The sequence below is a fragment of the Juglans regia genome, chromosome 11, assembly GCF_001411555.2.
Source record: "Juglans regia cultivar Chandler chromosome 11, Walnut 2.0, whole genome shotgun sequence".
Lineage (NCBI taxonomy): Eukaryota > Viridiplantae > Streptophyta > Magnoliopsida > Fagales > Juglandaceae > Juglans > Juglans regia.
In genome coordinates, this window is record NC_049911.1 from 24,377,365 (window position 1) to 24,396,539 (window position 19,175).

Here is a 19,175-nt window from a genome sequence, read left to right on the forward strand (position 1 = left end):
TTTTGTATGAGACTTGTATTGTGAATGTAATTTATAAAAAGGTCATTCTACTACATTACAATTTACACAAAATATGCACTAGCAAATTTACAAATTTAAATTTACAATTTGGGTCTAAAAATATATTTTTGATCACTTTTTGACCCAAGAATAATTATTGGATCTAGTGGACTGTAGTCTATTATTGAAGTGGGCGGTGGGCAGGGCGGATGGGGGATGCGAGGTGGCGAGGGGGCTATGGTGCGGGGTAGCCTACTTTTAAATTTTTTCATCTAATCATTACAACTTTCACAAATTTTCAAACACAAAAAATAATTCAAAATTTTCAAATTCTAAAACAAAAATTATATTATAACCATCTTTTAACTTTATAACTTTTTTATTTAACTTTTTCTCTAATCATTCCAAAAATCCCATAAAAATATTATCCCATAAAAATCAAATCATTTTATTACTATTTATAAATTATCTCATTACTATTCATAGATTTTTCATCTGATCTCATTTCATCTGTATAACCAAACGAGGCCTAATAATTGTTTAGATGGGCTTATATATCCGCAATAAACATCAAGTGCAATGTATTTGTCTTTGCACTGAAATTATTGAGAGATCTTATACTTTACACTTCAATTTCGAAGTATCAAAATAGACATATATTGCACACTCTAACTATAAAAAAGGGGAAAAAAATACATACAACACTATTTTCCAATTCTGACCTTTAAAATAAATGAAAAATATATGACCTGCCATAATGTGGATGATTCAATCTTGAATGCAAAATGCAAAGACAAGTTTCTATATATCATCTCCTATGTATGGTCAAATCACTAGTGAATAAATGAAAAATAACAAATAAATTTTTAATTAATGAATACCATGTTAAAATTTAATAGAAGAATAATAATAATTAAATGGGCGATAAATAACCTATTTCATATAATTTGAGTTTATAGAGTAAGATTAATCAGTCTTTTATAGCAAGTAACACTCACTCCCACTTCCTTTCAACGACAAAATCTTATCTAAACAACCGAACGACAGGGATTCTAAGAATTTATCGAAATATTTTAATTGTTTTTTGGTTGCATTCGGAAGATATAACGTTTGAGATGTTTGAGTTATTTTGTCAGCACGCGTTTTGTTTACTTCCCCCTTTCGTTTCTTATGATCTTAAATGCATGGCTAATATTTCTTGCTTCTCAGATATAGCCCAGCATCCAAAATTCTCTTCCATCTCCACAGTTACACACTTCTTTCTTTTCAAAAAAATATTTACTTTTTTTTAATAAAAAATTTTAAAAAAATAAATTTCCTTCAATATTAAATTAAATATTAATTATCTGAAACATATATAGTATATTTCACCTAAACTGGCGATGAAGTGTCAAATATTGGTACAAGATATTACGCATTATCGGGTAAGGGTGCAGATGGCAGCCCACTGGATAATTTGGCTTTCGACCAAATTGGAAAGCCTACCCTCTACCTTTTAGTGTCTGAAATTCATCGGCCACTATTTACTTTTATACTCTATAGTATTTATAGATTTTTTCTAGTATGAAATATTTTTTATAAGATGCGAGGTGTGAGATGGTAAATAATAACTGATAAAAAAAAAATTCAATATAAATATATTCTTCTCGTTATAAATAACTCGTCATAAATATTTTTTTTATAATTATTATTGAACATAAAATCAATAAATATTTTAGGTTACTGCTTGAATGGCCGATAAATATGTGTGTTTCATGTTATGAAATCAGTAAATTTATAAATTTACATGATTTAATATGATATATTAAATTTACTTTATAAAAAAATAGTACTTTTACAATTTAACATACTATATCAAGTCACGTTACTTTACAAAATTACTGTTGTAAAATCTATTTGTAATTAAAATATTTTTATAAAGTAAATTTGTAAATTTGTAACATACTATATCAAGACTTCATTTTTCGTGTTCAAATAACAAATTAAGGAACTTCCCCCACCCAAGAAAGAGAGGATCAAAAGGAAAAAAAAATAATAATGATGTCTCGCGTTCATATATTGCGTTTACAATGAAGTCTTGCTTTGGATCTGAACATATGATTGTTATCATGGGAGCTCCCAAAATGGAAATATTAATTCACAATACAAAAGCATGCATGGATTTGCTCTATCGTGTCATGCGGTCCTTAAAATTCAGAGTACTGTTACCTAATGATGGAGCATGAATGATTTGATGCCTATCTATCTTCCATATATATATTGTTTTCCATTGATTTTTAATTTTAGTATCAGCTAATAATTTATATTGGCCCCACACCAAATCTTATATCGACGTAAACAAACCCATCAATGATTAAATCTAATAAAAATCATGCATAAATTTAATTAATTTAAGTCCACTCGGATTCCTTTTTCTACTCTCTAAGGTGCATGTGATCCCTCTTTAAAAAAATATTAAGAAAAGAATCATATTCACACAAACATTTCGTATAAGCAAAATTTTCACACACTGATGTATCTTGTGATATGTTATCATGATATTTTTATTTACAATAAAATAATTTTACATGAATCTAATGCATTATAATAAAATAAACACAATCGAGTTGATCCAAGTGATGAAGACTTTGATATTAGGGTATCACTCTCTTCAAGATATAAAGTTCAACACCTCATTGATGCAAACAATCATTTGGAGTCACACTTACTGGTAAAAAATCAGCGATTTAATCAGTTATGTGTAAAAAAGCTTTTGAAGATGCGGTACACGAGACCGGAATTTACTTTACAAGAATAGATTTGAAGAGCCCTACTTTAAAGAGGTTTCCGACATAAAAATAAAAAAATAAACTAAACACTTCTTTAATACTAAACATCAACCTATATATATATATATATAGAGAAATGATACTTGCAGTCGTGAGTGTGCAAGTGCCGTACAGTCACTTTGAAAAAAATGAATAAATATGAGATTCACATAAAAAAAATTAATTTTTTAATAATAGATCCTACTCTTTTTCAAAACGAATGCATGACATTTACATATTCCAACTCATCCTCCGAATATAATTAACATTGTAGTTTCCTGCACATTGATAATGACCCGTGCATGACAATATCCTTATGGCTAGCTTTTTGCGGTTTTCAACTTTACAGGGCAGTTCTACATTTTTTTAACACCATGCCTAAAAAATTCGGGTACTTACGGCAGCAGAAGTAAACGGCTTTGGAGCAGGTAATTATTGTGTTTTATTCTATCTATCTCTATATATATATAATATATATATATTTCTGTAAGAGGTCGGTCGGGCGTGAAGAATACATGAAAGTATGATCTGTTGTCCCTTAATTTCATTGTTCGCTTACCTGTTTGCGATTGATTGCATGTGGACCAAGTTGGAAATAAAATGCTAAGAGCATTCTTATTGTACTAATTAAAGTTAAAAGATATTTTTTTTATGAATATAAGAGAAATTTAAATTTTAACTATTTCATTAACATAAATCTCCACATTAGAATAGTTATTTTTTTATTATATAATAATAAAATAATATAAGATAAATTTGATTTTAATTATTCACATCAAATCTTTACATTGGATTATATATTTATTTATTATATAGTAATAAATAACTAATAATTTCAAAAATATTTAATTTTTTTAATTATTAATTTATTTTATTTTATCATATTTTACTATTTTACCTATTATATATTAATTAATAATCATATTCTTATTAAATTAATAAATCATTAACTCAAATTAATATATCAATTTTAAAAATATTTTAATTTTTTTAATTATGAAATTATTTTATTTTATCGTATTTTACTATTCATAATATTATATATTAATTAGTAATCATATTCTAATTAAATTATGGATTAAAAATAGAAATTAGAAAGACATTGATGGAGACCTCAGAAGAGATAAACAAATGATATAAAATAGATTTAATGAATAAACAGTATCTTTCAAATTTAAAAATAACTTTAGAAGTTATTATAGCTATATTTCAAATATTTGGAATATAACTATTCCAATGTAATACATTTTATAGTTCAATAGCTAAATTCTCATTAGATTTAATTTTTAGCTAATCCAATGAGAATGCTCTAAAATGAGTGATCGATAAATATTAGCGATAGAGCATTCTTATGTTTTTCTTCTTAATATTTTAAAAAATATATTGTTTGGTAACACCCGTCATTCACTCTTTTTGAACATTATAGCAGTGCGCGCCTACATATATATATATACTAGTATGCCCAGTTGTCTATCATTAAATGCTTTGAGATGTATAATAGATAGTAAAATATGACCAATTTCAGATAGAATCATCGTGTAAAGTAAATCATCATATTATCACAAGCAGTATATGAGTAAGGATTTTTGACTAAATCATTTCCCTTTTTATCTCATATTATAAACCCTAATATCAATGATTATATCCAATAGTATTTTTACGAGTTTCATATAAAATAACATATAATGAGAATCTTGGATCTTGTTAGGCAGCAAACTCAAGAATTGAATGCACTTAAATGAAAATGTAACATCCATAAGCAAATTAAGATTATTTCTTTTACTAAAAATAAAATATTGTTTGGTTAAGCTTACCAAAATCTCTTGTTTAAAAAGTCAATGTTTCTATAATATTAAAAAATAATATTCTAACAATATTTTATTTAACTTTTAATTTTCATTTCAACTAATCTCATCTCAATTAGGATCTAACCTATAAAAAAAAAAAAAACCTCAGTATCCAAACTCACCTAATCGGCAAAAGATAAAAAACATAAGAGAACCGGATTTGATGAGAAAAAAAGGAAAAAAGAGAGAGAAATTGATAAGAACATTATTCATCCCTTACTTATTTTCAAATAAAAATATATTGAAAATAGATTTTATTGCAAAATTTTCATATCATATCCCATCTCTTTTTTAAACATAATTGAAATACAAAACTTTTAAAATAATCATTACAACTTTATCAAAATTTTAAATTTCAAATAAAATATAATTTATCTTTTTAAATTTCAAAACAAAAAGAATATTATAAAAATATTTTAATTTTATCATATTTTTTATTTAACTATTTCTCTCTTTCAATTATTTTTTATAAAATTTCATCTCATCTAACTCTCTCCAATATTATATAAATTTTCAGAGAAGGAAAAAATTAAAAATGTTCTAATGTATATTAACATATTCTAGACCATATTATTTAACATTACAAATAATGTTAAATTATTGCGTTAGTTCAAAGGCAGTCTAGCTCTTAATTTAGGAATGCAAACCAGATCATCTTAATTTACTTCAAAAGTTTTCATAACTCTTTTTCATATTATTAAAACAGAAACACTATAAGAAATAATAACAATGAAAAACATTAATTTATTTAACATTTTCACACTTGGCTAAATAAAATAGTAATAATGACATATTATATTTTTAAATTATTAAGAAATTATAATTTATTTCCTTATGAAAATTTGTAATTATACTAACTAACCTACTATTGTTACTCTTAATAATTATAGTTGGATGCGCATGTTGTATATTTGTTATTTCCAAAATAAATATATAATGCGTCAGTTTTGAAATTCAAAACTACAGTGGTAAGTATTAAATAATTTAATCATATATTTTATAAAGTCTCATCCTTTACATTTAAAAAAAGGTAATGATAGGATTACTACCCTATTACTACCCAATTACTACTTATAGTTAATTTCAAGTTTTTTTTATTTTTTTATCATTTTCTTTGAAGTATTTTTTTAACATTTTTAATCGAAAAATTAAAAAAATATATAATTTTATTAATAATCACTTCCTTAACCATTAAGTAAAATAAAAATTTAAAAAAAAAATTAAATATAAAAAGAGTAGTAAATGAGTAGTAGGAGAGTAGTAACCCTATCATTTTCTTTTTTAAAAAAATTAAATAAACTATAGTACATTGGAAACTATAAATCTACTTCAAATAGTGTAATTAATTTCAGGTTAATTAATAAACTATTCAATTTATCGAGAAATAAAAAAAAATATTTAAGTTTATTTCTTAATAAATCATTAAACAAAAATCATTAATAAAAGGAAAAAAATTAGATTTATACTGAAATGTAACAATTGAATTGAATATTTACATAATTCAAAAATAAAGGAAATAAAACATAATAAAAACACAGCCGCTCCTATCAAAAAAATTAAATTAAATTAAATTAAAAAATTAAAAAGAAAAAGAAAGAACCACGGCTTGGATTCGTCGTGGCGGTTAACAGCGGCATGATAGGAGCTGATATTGGAAGGGGAGGAACGCTAGACGGAGGGGAAGAGAATGGGTGGGGCGACAAAGAATCGGACGGGCCGCGGCTTGGATTCGCTCGTGGCGGTCAACATCAGCACGAGAGGGGCTGAGCCTGAGATTTGAAGGGAATAGATGCGGGTCGGAGGGGAAGAGAATGAGAGCGGTGGTGTCGAGCACGACGGCGTGCGGCGGCGTACCGTAGCAGATGAAGAAACGGATGGGGGAGAGGGGAGGAGGGGCTCGCGCGCAAGAGAACCAGGGGTAAAATGGGAAGAATTTTAGTGACAAAATCGAAATTTTGAAATAAAATCAGGGATAAAATTGAAAAAAAAATTTTAGACAAAAATATTGTTTCTGACTTATTCGCATTTTATATATAAGTAGATATAGAGAGAGAGAGAGACAGAGATAGATACTGCCACTTTACTGGCTAGCATCGACCCATTGCACGCCTAGCCATCGAACTAGGGCTTAGATCCCCACATGCAAGAGTACTACTCGTCAAACTTGACTCTGCTCGTCTAAACTTGACTTTGCCCACATCCAAGAGTACTACAGCCATCTTAGATATATGTATATATATATGATTGCAGCGTGGCGAAAGAGAGAAATGGTAGTTGTTTGTAAAAGACTATTTCACATGGGAAACAATAAAAGCTCCAACGACCCCTTATAGTTGCAATAGTCTTTTATTTGGTGCGTCTGTGATCTCTATTTATCAGACATAATTTCCTACTTAAAAATAGTCTTTTCTGTCTGGTTTTCAGCAAGTAAAATGTCGTTATCATCGCACCCAAATATGAAAGCATTATTCGATTGTCCCTTTCTATCATTTTTATTTAAGAAAAAAAAACGTTTTTTTTTTACCTTCCTCCAAACTCCTCTAAAGTCTAAAGTACTTCTCATTTTGAGTCGACGCACCCACAAGGAAAGACGGGACCTGACTAGTCTTCTTCAACCTTTGATCTCTTTTTCCTGATCCGTTGAATAAACAGATCATGGTCTTCTTCAAAAGTGTATCAAAATAATTACATGGATGAACCAAAATGTTCTGTCCAATATGTGATCCAAACAATTTTTTAGAAATGCTTTGGCATGCACAAAGAGATATTATAAAACGAAATTCACAAATTGATATAACTTGATGTAATATATTAAATTATATAATTATTTTTATTATAAAATAGATCTAATGTATAATATAAGATCACGTTATTTTATAAATTTATTTTTATAAGATCTCTTTATAACTGTAATATTTTTTTTTAAATGCCATTGGTATTCTTTCGGCCACATGATTTGATATGCAAGGGCAGCACTGCACATACCTTAAAATTCCAAGAATGCTCGTATTTAAAGCTATAACATGTCGGACTTTAAATTTCACTTTAGAACCTAACACGTAAGCATAAGCCAGCCCCATTTAGGTAATGCTAGCTAGCCATTCGATCTGAATTATCTTCATCGTATTTAAATGTTTTTCTTTATTGAGAGATTTATAATTTCTGAAGACGATATAAATTGGCAAACTCGATGGTTGTCTAGTTATTTTGTTTTTGATGAATGAAAAGTGATGGTCGAGTATTTGAACTAGAGCAATATTGATTTTATACATAAATCTTAAAAAAAAAAAATTGATAACATGATATAATTTAATGTGATACGTCAAACTTTAAAACATGGTTTATTAAAAAATAGATTTGACATATTACGTTAAGTCAAACTAATTTATTAATTATTTTATAAAATCACCGTAAACGATGATATCATTCCTGCTAATTTCGAGAACTTTTTTTTTGTTATTTTTAAAAAAGCAAATGATTTCATTATAATAATCCAAAATACAGTAAATTGGGATTGGGGACCTTTATAATCACCACAAATTTGCAAACCTAAGTGCTATACAGTCAAGGAAGTGTACAAAGAAAATATAGAGAGGAGAAATTGGGACTAACTGTCTAACTCTCATGAAGCTAACCATGAAGGTGGCTTTGTTGGCAATCTTCACAAAGGTCTGCCAAAGATTTCCACTGCAGTCAAGAGAGGCTGTTGTAGTTAGATACGATAGTACCAATTTTGGATTAATTGTTGCAATTGAAGAAAGTATACGTATCATATTTCAAAAACTTTGCTGGGAGAATACATTGGGATTTTGGAGAAAGAAGTAAGACGTGGGATTGGAGGATTGACTCGACCACATCTTTGTAGATGTGTGAGAAGCACTACGATATCTACCGGTGCGTGGAGCTTAGGCTTACAATTGATTAATTTGGAAAGGTGTGTGAAAATTTTATACACCACGTTACTATTTTATTTTTATCATACTATATAAGATGTGTCATATTTATGACATATTTATCACTATTGAATGATAAGAATAATGATAAATGTATCATATCTTATATAATAAGATAAATATAAGATAAGAATATAAAGTATAATATTACTCGTATGACTCAAAGATAGTTAAAAGTCGGCTGATTAATTATTTGTCATCCCAAATATGAGAAAATATATAAAAACTTTGCATTCATAGTTTGAAGTGAGGAGAAACTAACAGGGAGAGGGAAGGAGAGTAGGATTTAAAGAGTGTGTGTGACTTAAAAGAGAGAATGGTTGCGAATTTATTGGGAATTTGACGATACAAACGACTTTTGAACACTTCGATGGTGTTGTTTTGAGATTATTGTGTCCCCCGGCTTAGACCATTGTGTCCTAGAATGGCTAAATTGGCCGCACACCGAGGTTGAACTTACACATATATGTAGAATGAGTAATGTTATATATAATTATAGAGTGTGTAAACGTCGTGTAATCGTTTTATAAAATAGTATAAAAAATAATTTTTTTATATAAATCTCAAATTTATTATTTTTTTTAAAATAATTATATAATATTTATATAATTACGATTATAAGTATAATTTCTCCTAAAGAATATAAATGCCTATCCCTAAGCCCATGCCATACTTTTTGGCTTTTAAAAGCAACTTGACGTCGATGGTGTCAATGCACTTTTGCCTTGACAGTTGACAAGCTAATTATCCAATCAAATTCCTTTCACATGCATTCTCCATAATTTCTCATTACACTGCCTAAGCTCCCCTATCATATAATCTCATTAAAGCTAATTATAAAAAAAATACTATGTTTGCTAAGCTCCCCTATAGAAAAAATATCTAGTAAGGGCGGTGCTTGATGTTACCACTAGGCCAAAATTTTCTTTTTTTTTTTCTTCAATTTTTTTTCATATTTATTTATTATTTTAAAATATTTTTAAAAATTATAAAAAAATATCAATACAGTAATAGTCAATTTCTTAACTATTAAGTAAAATAAAAAAATAAAATAACAAATAAAATATTTGAAATATCAAAATGAGGAGACAAATTGAGTAGATAAAGTAACATTATTCATCTAATAAACATCATGAATGACTAAACTGCATGGTCTACCTTATGCACGACTGGATGTTTGTAGTAAGAAAAATTATTTTCTCAAATCAATATGTAGAGTATATGTATTAAACTGTTTATATAATATAAACTGATTTAAAAGATAATTTTTAAAATTTGAATCTTATAAATTAAATCTTATTATAATTTAAATAATGTGAATAATTTACTCTACATATTGAATTGTAACTCTTACATTAAAATTGTATTTTAAAAGGGTTTGTACTTTACAGATGAGATCTAGACATATGATCAGTTTTTAAGAACTTACGACAATAAGAGAAAAGCAATTATATGAATTATATTTTATAATAGGGTGCATTTTCGTCAGATGTGGTACATTTTTCAATTATACACCACCACTTCATAATTTTAAAGTATTTTTCTACTATATTGATATAGTTTAAAAGAAAATTTCGAACCATAAAATCTTTCAAAATCTTAATTTTAATTATTTTTTAGAGTTTTTTTAATCATTATTCCAGCTATTGCGTCGAGAAATTGTCGGAGTTCACTCGGATCGGGTCACCAGCCGTCGGAGTTTGGTGGCCAATAGACACCATAATTTTTTTTGAAAAAAAAAAAAAATTATAAGTTTTGATTGTGTATAAATAAGTACATTTTAACTATGATGAAAAAGCTGACTTGATATATTTTTAAAATATAAATGATTTGTACGAAATATTAAATAGATAAATTTCGTATAATTTTTATAAAACAAAATATCTTATTTAAGGAAGAAATTAAAAAATTATTATTTATTAATAAAATCCATTTTTTTCTATAAAGAATCTGCTCGATGGCTGTCTATTTAATATTTATACCTACCATTTATCCTTTTAAAAACTCATACCAATACTAATAAATATCATGCATCCAGAACAATGGTAGAACCATTGTGTTATGAACCCCTTAGGTAGAACTCACCCTTGAAAACTAGCTTACAAGGGAAGGGTACCTAGGAGCTTATAAACCATCAACTAATCCCGTACTTAGTCAATGTGAGATCGTAACACATTGGGCGCTACATGGTATAATTTATACTAATCAAGAGAAACTACTTTTTCGTATAAATATACCTATAGAAGTATAAGAATAGAACACATGAGGCTAGTTTGATTACACAAAATTAAATTATTTTATCTCATCTTATCTTATATAATTATTATAATTTTTTTTAAACTCTCACATAAAATATAATAAATAATTTAATTTTTTAAAATTTTTTAAAATTTAAAATAAAAATAATATTGTACAATATTTTATTTAATTTTTAACAAAATATTTCATTTCATTTCATCTGAACTGCGTAACCAAATAAGACTAGTCCCAATTTCTAGCATTCCTTGAGCATAAAAACTCATTATATTAATCTCTCTTTCTGCCTCTAACTCAATTTTAATCCCAATTTCTCACGTTATAAGAAAAAAAAATTACATTAATTGTTTATAATTCCGTTGAAATTTGACTAGTCCTTTCAGATTTTTTACTGTTTGCACCGTAAATTTAATTTGTTGAGTTGCAAAAGATGGTTTGAATAAACACTATTTAGTATTTGAGAAATGCTAAATGTTTCGAATTCGAGATTCAAAAAGTGTCTCGAATGATTTTTTTTCTTAATGATTAAATAATTATTTTTTAATGATATTATGAACTTTTTTTATTTTTTAAAAATATTTATAATGATTAAAAAAATATATAAAAAAAAAAAGAAAAAACTTAAATATACTGTTCGAGAAATGTATTCGGGAGCAAGTATTTATACTTGTTCAACTTTTTAAGGTTTTCCTCAAGTGAGTTTTGTTGGGACGAAATAATTGAATGCAATAAAAAGAAAGATGAAGACAAAGTGATCAATTACAACAATTAAAAAAAGAGAAAATTTATTCATTATTATTTTTTTATTATTCTCTCATAATTATATGATGTGATATTAAATAATAAATTTACAAACGAAACATAATAAATAGTTTCTAATTATCTACCGACATGCGACATGTGCCGCACTAAAAAATATAATAGCAATATATCTCTTACATTAGTGACTCGAATCATTCATAGCTAACAATCTAGCCATATTATCGTTTTTTCCTAATCAAAGATGGAAAATAAGAGGTAATAGATTTATCCACCAACCAATCCAAAGAGGGAAGTACATCACTCAAATCGTCATGCCTTGCCTTCTAGCTTTGGCTCTACAGTCCATAAGTCTGAAGAAGACATGAGTGTATTAAAATTGCTACATAAGATGGCTCACCTTAGTGAGGATAGATCCATATCCATTTTCTGTCATTTCTTTTGTGTTGTAGTAGCTGTAATATGGTGTTTATTGGGACCTTCTAATTCTAATCTTGATCACATGACAAAATACATCCCTGCTTAGAACAAAAACAGTGGGTTTTTATTCTCTCTAATTTTAGATTTTAAGGTATATTTTTTGTAACGGAAAAGTCATTGAAGTAATTTTATTTTTTGAGCGCTTTGACTTTATTTATGATCTTAAATAAGTATCCTTTATTTTTCATTTTTATATTTAAAGTAACAATAAAATAATAAACATATAAAAAAAAGTTATTCTACTATTCATTTTCCCACTCTACATCTATAACTTTTTTTTTAAAACTTTTTTACATACAAGTGGATTCACGGACCAATCTGTGCAATATTAATGTAGACTATTTTGTTAAATGTTAATTTTTAAATTCGCACCATTTTATTAAATCTATATTTCCACCTTAATATTGGTGTGTATTGGGACACAAATCTACTTATAACTCATTTTTTTTTAATAGGATGTGAGGGTATTTTTTTTTGAAAAATGATACTTGCAGTCATGAGTGCGTAAGTAACGTACAATCATTTTGAAAAAATGAATAAATACAGGACACACATGAAAATAAATTAATTTTTAAATAATAGATCCTACTCTTTTTCAAAGTGACTGTACGACACTTATATACTTTATGACTGTATGTATTATGACTTATTTTTTATAAGATGTGGAAGTGTGAGATGTGAGATATTGAATAGTGGTTGATGAGAAATATATATATATATATATATAATATGTGCGTGTGAAAATGAAATACATATTAAATCCCCGATTCCACAAAAGCAGAGCTGCAGAGAGCCTCTTCCAAGTTCCTACCACCCACCGCTTCACAACTTGTGTCGTCCGTAGGCAAAGAAAAATGAAGAAATCTATAAAGCCAAACAGAACACAAGAAAAAACCCTCAACTGATCTTCGTCAATCATTGAGAAGACCACCTTGATCTCCCTCTCCGGCCAAGACCTTGTTTGGATCAGAGACAAAAAGCAAAAAAAAAAAAAAAAAACTATCAACAACCAACAACACCATGGTTGAAACCAGACGCAGCTCCTCCTCTTCCAAACGTGCCCTCTCCTCCCCTCCTCCCACCACCGCCAAACGATCCAAGGTACCCTCTATATCCTTTACGGTTGTCTAGGTGCATATATGGTTTTTTTTTTTTGGATTGATTGTGGCGTGAAACTCTAGGTATCCGAGGCGTCCTCGTCAACCAATGATGCTCGCAGCGCTCCGTCGGTGGAGAATTTAGGTCCAGTTAAGGAATCCGGGTCTGAAACTGAAGACCCGGAGCTGCAATCCCCTGATCTGCTGAACACCGGTTCGCCAAAGCCCACTGATGCCTGCGATGTGGATAAATGTGCTGGTTTCGTTGTGGAAGGCGAGGCCTTGGTGTCGTCGCTGTCTTTGGGTAAAATAATTTCGAAGCTTTAGCTTTTGCATGAGCTCTTGAGTGTGTTTGAAATCTGGGTTTTTGTTTGAGTTGTGCATTTAGGTGGTTTTATTTTTTGTTCTGGGGTTGGTGGTGGATTTAGGTGGAGCTGCCGTGGATGCTGATAAATCAAAGGCGGCCGGCACTGCACTACGTTCAAAGAAGCGTCCTACAAAGCTGACCAAATCGAGTTCCAAAGCCGCTTGGGGAAAGCTTCTTTCCCAGTGCTCTCAGGTTGGCTTTTCTTCTTTTCCTGTGCTTTCTCCGAAATCTGGATTATTTTGATGCGATCGTTGCTCTGTTTGGTTTATTGGGAAAATCCATGGAGAGGAAAGAATTACTTTTTGATGGCTGTTTGTTACTTGAACCTTTCCAAATAGAATCAATATTTTATCTTGTTGCATTCTCTTGGGTTTTCTAAGCAATTGAGCCAAGACTCTGGGTTTTTTGTATTGAGCTTTTGAGATTTGGTTGAATTGGTTATACATGGTTTGTTAAAACTTTTATTGGGTTATGCATGGTTTTTTGAGCTGTGACTCCCTTCTTAAGCCTGCATTTGTTAGATCTGCTAGGCCTGATAAAATTGTTTTGGTTGCCTTTATGGTGGGTACCTTTTGTCTGGAGTAGCTGTGTGAAGTGGGGAAGTTTGATTTGTCTGTTCAAGTAAGCTGAAATCACAAAGGGAAAAGTAGGCATGGATCAATTACTTTCATTTGGAATCTGACCCTTTAATTCTCCTCATTAGGGAGGTTTACAATTGGACTGGTAATTATTGGATAAGTAGGAGATGAGACTTTACAATGGCCTTAAACTTAATAGGCTTCTTTGGTGATTATTTGTTACTACATTATGCTTGAACCTAGTCTTGTTTGCGTTTATAATCTTTTTAAGAATATCCTACCAAAAAAATGATTGCTTTTAAGACTAATTATATATTTTGAAAGAATAAAAAGGGAAAAGGGGTAAGAAGTCTTAGGCCTCGTTTGTTTTTTGAGATGAGATGAGATGAGATGAAAGTTGAAAATTGAATAAAATATTGTTAGAATATTTTTTTTAATATTATTTTTGTCTTGTGATTTGAAAAAGTTGAATTGTTTATTATATTTTATGGGAAAATTTGAAAAAATTGTAATGATTAGATAAGATGATTTGAGATGAACTGTGAAAACAAATGAGGCCTAAATCAGTTTAAGAAAGTGCTACCAGGGGAAAGGATTACATTGTTACTCTACAAAGAGGGAAGCTTTATAGAGAAGGGTAGTGAAAACAAAATATAATTTGAATGGAGGATGGACTAAGGTGGTACTGGGTCCTTATGGAGTTGCATTTAGAAATGCATTAGGAGGGGTGGGGAGATTTTTGAGTTTTTTCAGATATGAAGTTAGGGATGGAATTAAGATGAGGTTTTGCCATGACATATGGTGCGGGGATCAACCATTAAAGGACTTTTCTGTAGTCGTTCAGTATTGCTTGCAGTAAGGAGGCGTGGGTAGTTGATTAGACAATATTCTATGAAACTCTTCAGTGGAATTTATCTCTTATTAGATCTGTTCAAGGTTGGGAGGTCAAATTGGGAATAATTTTTTTGAATGTTGTACTCTCTCAAAGTGAGACAAGGTGGTGAAAATAGTATTTGGTGGCTCCCTTCCAAGAGAAGGAAGTTTGAAGTTAGGTTGCACTATCAAGCATTATTTATGTTGGAAGATTATTTTCTGTAGAAGAGTTTTTGAAAAGTTAATGTGCCTGTGAAATGTTATTGTGTGGATGGTGGACCTTGGGAAGGTTTTGACTTTATATAACCCAAGGGAGATAAATTTTTGTGGTGGATTGGTGTTGTATGTGCAATGGGAGCGGGGAATCCATTAGTCACCGTCTCCATTGTAAAGCGGCAAGACTGCGATTCTAAGCCTTGTCAGAGTAGAGTGGGTCATGTCTAGAAGGGTGGTGGAGTTATTAGATTGTTAGAGTTCGATTGGGAGATCACCCAGTTTTAGCTGCTTTGAGGACGGTACCTCTGTGTTTGTTGCAAAGCATATGGAGAGAGTGCAATGGAAGATGCTTTGAAGATTGTGAGATGCCGGTAGATGATCTATAGAATATATTGGTGAAATACTTCGTACATGGATGAGGATGTATAATATTTCCCAAGTTTGTAATATTTCTGGATTTATGAATTCTTGTCCCTCTTTTAACCATTAAAGGGATTATCTCTCACTTATAAAAAACAGGGTTATCTCGTCTATACATCTTGTGTACTAGGGTTGTGCTCCTGTGCTTTTAATGAAATGAATTCACTCATCAAAGTGTAACAAAGAGGAGGAGGAGGACTTGGTGTTCTCATGAGGGGTGGAAGTGACATTACTGGTTCAGAATGGTGGTCTTATTATGTATCCTCTGTTTCATGAAGAAAAAAAACCTTACTCCTCATGTCTTCCTCAACTATTTTCTCGCTGTTGGAGTGTTGTTCAATGCAGGTTTAGAATGCCTGTATTTCTTGAGACATGAGTTTGGATCATGATGCAACCTAGATAATTGATGGGAAAGTTGCTTGAAGTTATCCTGTGAGGCTTTTAGTGGTGTGTAGTGATTGCTTAGCTTGTCAATTTCTTCTTTCCTTGGCCAGAGTGTCTAAGTGAAAAATTTTCTGGAAGTATAAATAATAATGTTGTCAAAGAAAGGGGAACGCTGCTATTAGGAGCCCAGCCCCCCTCCCCCCCACCCCAGCCAAGAGCAAGGTGAAAGAAGATGATTTGGTGTACTCTTGAGCGGTGGAAGTGACATTACTGGTTTAGAAGGGTGGTCTTATAATGTATCCTCTATTCATGAAGGAAAAAACCTTACTCTACATGTCTGTGCGGAACTGTTAAGAGTATTGCGTGATGCAGGTTTAGAATGCCTGTATTTGTTGAGACATGAGTTTGGATCATAAGATGCAGCCCGTAGAATTGATGGGAAAGCAAAAAGCTTGTAAGAAGCTCCCCCCCACCCACCCCAAAAAAAAAAAAAACCACCCACCCACCCAAGACACAAGAAGAGCAAGGTGGAGAGTATGGTTGTGGGTTCAAGACCCTTGGGTGCGTTTTTTACTTACCAATATTGGAAAAAGGGGAAAAAAAGAGAGAAAAGAATAGCACAACTGAGAACGTGCCTTTCCTTTTTTTTGGTAACACTTATCTTTCTAAGAAGGTATTTATCCTATCCTTTTGATTTGTCTATTGAGAATTTCTTCTTCTCTTTTTGCCGAAAGTTGTTTTCCCTTTAATCATTAATGTACTTTTTACCAAACATTTTTTCATACAGCCTTTTCAACATATCATTGTTTGTTTTGGCTAATCAAGAAACTAATGGATATTATTGCTGAGATGAAAAGTTTAGTTGAAAAGAATCTGTAACTTGGTTAATGAAACTCGCCCTCTTCCCATCTCTCTTAATCTTAGTTTTTTCCTTGCCTTAAGAAACTTGGATCCTGTTTTTTATTACAAATATATCCTGGAGTCTGAATCTGCTTAATTAACTTCAATTCTCGTATATTTTGGGGTGAATTATTTTTGGTTGCCACAGCAAACAGGTAAATGAGGACTTGATTTTTATTTCTCATCTATTACCGTTTCTTTACCTAGAATTTTTTATTTTATTTATTTCTCATCTCTTCTAGTGAGGCAGGCAGGGTCTTAACTTGATCTTGATGTTGTATCATTGCTTTTGAACTAATCTGCTGTTTGGTTCTTATCTTTTCCCAGAACCCTCACCTGTCATTATGTGGTACTACCTTCACTGTTGGTCAAGGCCCTCAATGCGATTTGTGTATTGATGATGAATCCATTAGTGCTAAATTGTGTAGATTCAAGTACATAGAGGTTGGTTCTCTTTACAGTGCAAGGACATTGCTTATATATTTCAGGATGACTCGTAATACTACTGACCTGTTTTTTTTTTTGTTCAAAATAATTCTGGATAGCGTGAAGGGTCATCTGTTACGTTACTGGAAATCACTGGGGGAAAAGGTGTCGTGCAAGTAAATGGCAAGACCTATAGAAAGAATTCTAGTGTAATTCTAAGTGGAGGTGATGAGTTGGTCTTCAGTACTTTTGGGAAGCATGCATATGTATCCTTCCCCCCCCCCCCCAATTTTTACAGAAAATGCCATCGTGGGTAAAGCTGTTTAATTTATTTATTTTAAAACATCCCCCCACCCTTTAGAAAAAGAAGAAATTCCTATGTTTTCTTTTGATGTGGTGCCTTTGATACAGTTGCTTCATGCAATCTTTTTATTTCTCCCTATGGATGTTCTATATATTCCTTGACATGAAATCAGATCTTTCAGCAGCTCACCAGCGATAATTTAGCTGCTCCTGTAAGTATATTAGAAGCACATAGTGCTCCAATAAAGGGGATTCATATCGAGGCAAGATCTGGGGACCCCTCAGCTGTTGCTGGAGCATCAATTTTAGCTTCTTTGTCTAATTTGCCAAAGGAGCTAACCTTACTTCAGGAACCTGCTAAGACTGGTGAGGATGTGGAACAGAATACTGAGATATCCACGCTACCTTCTGGATGTGGAGGGTCAGATGATCATACTCCAGACATTGACTTGAAGGATATTGCTAATGATAATGATCTTACCGGTATTTCTTCAAGAGAGAAAACTGTTGTTCCATCCCCTGATGCTGTCAATGAGAACCCTAATCTTGCTAATCTTGGATTGGATCCTTTTTTGGTCTCTGATGTTGGAAAAGTCCCTGCAGCAAACTATGAATTAAGGCCACTATTGCGGATGCTTGCTGGTGCATCTTCAGATTTTGGTTTAAGCAGCAGCATCTCTAAAAGACTTGATGAGCAGAGGGAAATGAGAGAAATCCTTAAGGATTTTGATCCTCCATCAAATTTGATAAGTAGGAGGCAAGCATATAAGGACAGATTACAACTAGGAATTTTCAGTTCTGACAATATTGAAGTCTCATTTGATAGTTTTCCATATTACTTGAGGTATAAAACTTTACTTTTATTTTATAATTAGGTTGTACGTCATTTGAAACTTATTTTAATCATTGCATATGCTTTATTTGGCAATGTGTTGTACATTCCATGCCTAGGAAACTACACAAAAAAAGGAAAAGAAAAAGAAAAAGGCATCTGGTTCCTGTACTTCCTTGTTTGATCCAGGCTGATAGCCTGATATTGCCCGTACACGTTACATATTCTGCTGTACATTGGAGACTTATCTTCTTTGAATTATGTGCGATGTGGCAGTGACACTACCAAGGATGTTTTGATTGCTTCAACGCATGTTCATTTGAAGTGTAATAAATTTGTGAAGTATTCCTCAGACCTACCTACTGTGTCCCCACGTATATTACTCTCTGGTCCTGCAGGTAATCTGCCATTTCTGTGTTGATGTGATTCCTATGTTGGGCGTGTTGAAGTTTTTCTATTCCTAATCCTGGATGAGACATTGCCAATGGAATTTTATAGGTTCAGAGATATATCAGGAGACTTTGGTAAAGGCGCTTGCCAAACATTTTGGCGCTAGACTGCTAATTGTTGATTCTCTTATGTTGCCTGGTGTAAGCTTCCTTGATGTCTTTATATAATTTTCTCTTTCATTGTTGAAATTTACCTCCTCTGTGTTGTAAGGATTTTATTACTGTCTT

The 19,175-nt window shown here is 30.9% G+C and overlaps 1 protein-coding gene across 3 annotated transcripts in view; it reads left to right on the top strand.

Moving 5' to 3' along the window:
* Nucleotides 1-12,861: 12,861 nt before the first annotated feature.
* Nucleotides 12,862-19,175, top strand: part of LOC108986858 — a 32,586-nt gene continuing 26,272 nt past the window's right edge. For all 3 annotated transcript variants that reach the window (XR_004802736.1, XM_018959635.2, XM_018959636.2), the window contains exons 1-8: nt 12,862-13,203; nt 13,284-13,503; nt 13,628-13,758; nt 17,265-17,381; nt 17,483-17,629; nt 17,840-18,510; nt 18,775-18,896; nt 18,997-19,088. Coding sequence is in view for 2 of the 3 variants with exons in the window: in XM_018959635.2 (XP_018815180.1) it covers nt 13,123-13,203; nt 13,284-13,503; nt 13,628-13,758; nt 17,265-17,381; nt 17,483-17,629; nt 17,840-18,510; nt 18,775-18,896; nt 18,997-19,088 (1,581 nt within the window). In the remaining variant the exon portion in view is untranslated. The remainder of the gene's footprint in view (nt 13,204-13,283; nt 13,504-13,627; nt 13,759-17,264; nt 17,382-17,482; nt 17,630-17,839; nt 18,511-18,774; nt 18,897-18,996; nt 19,089-19,175) is intronic.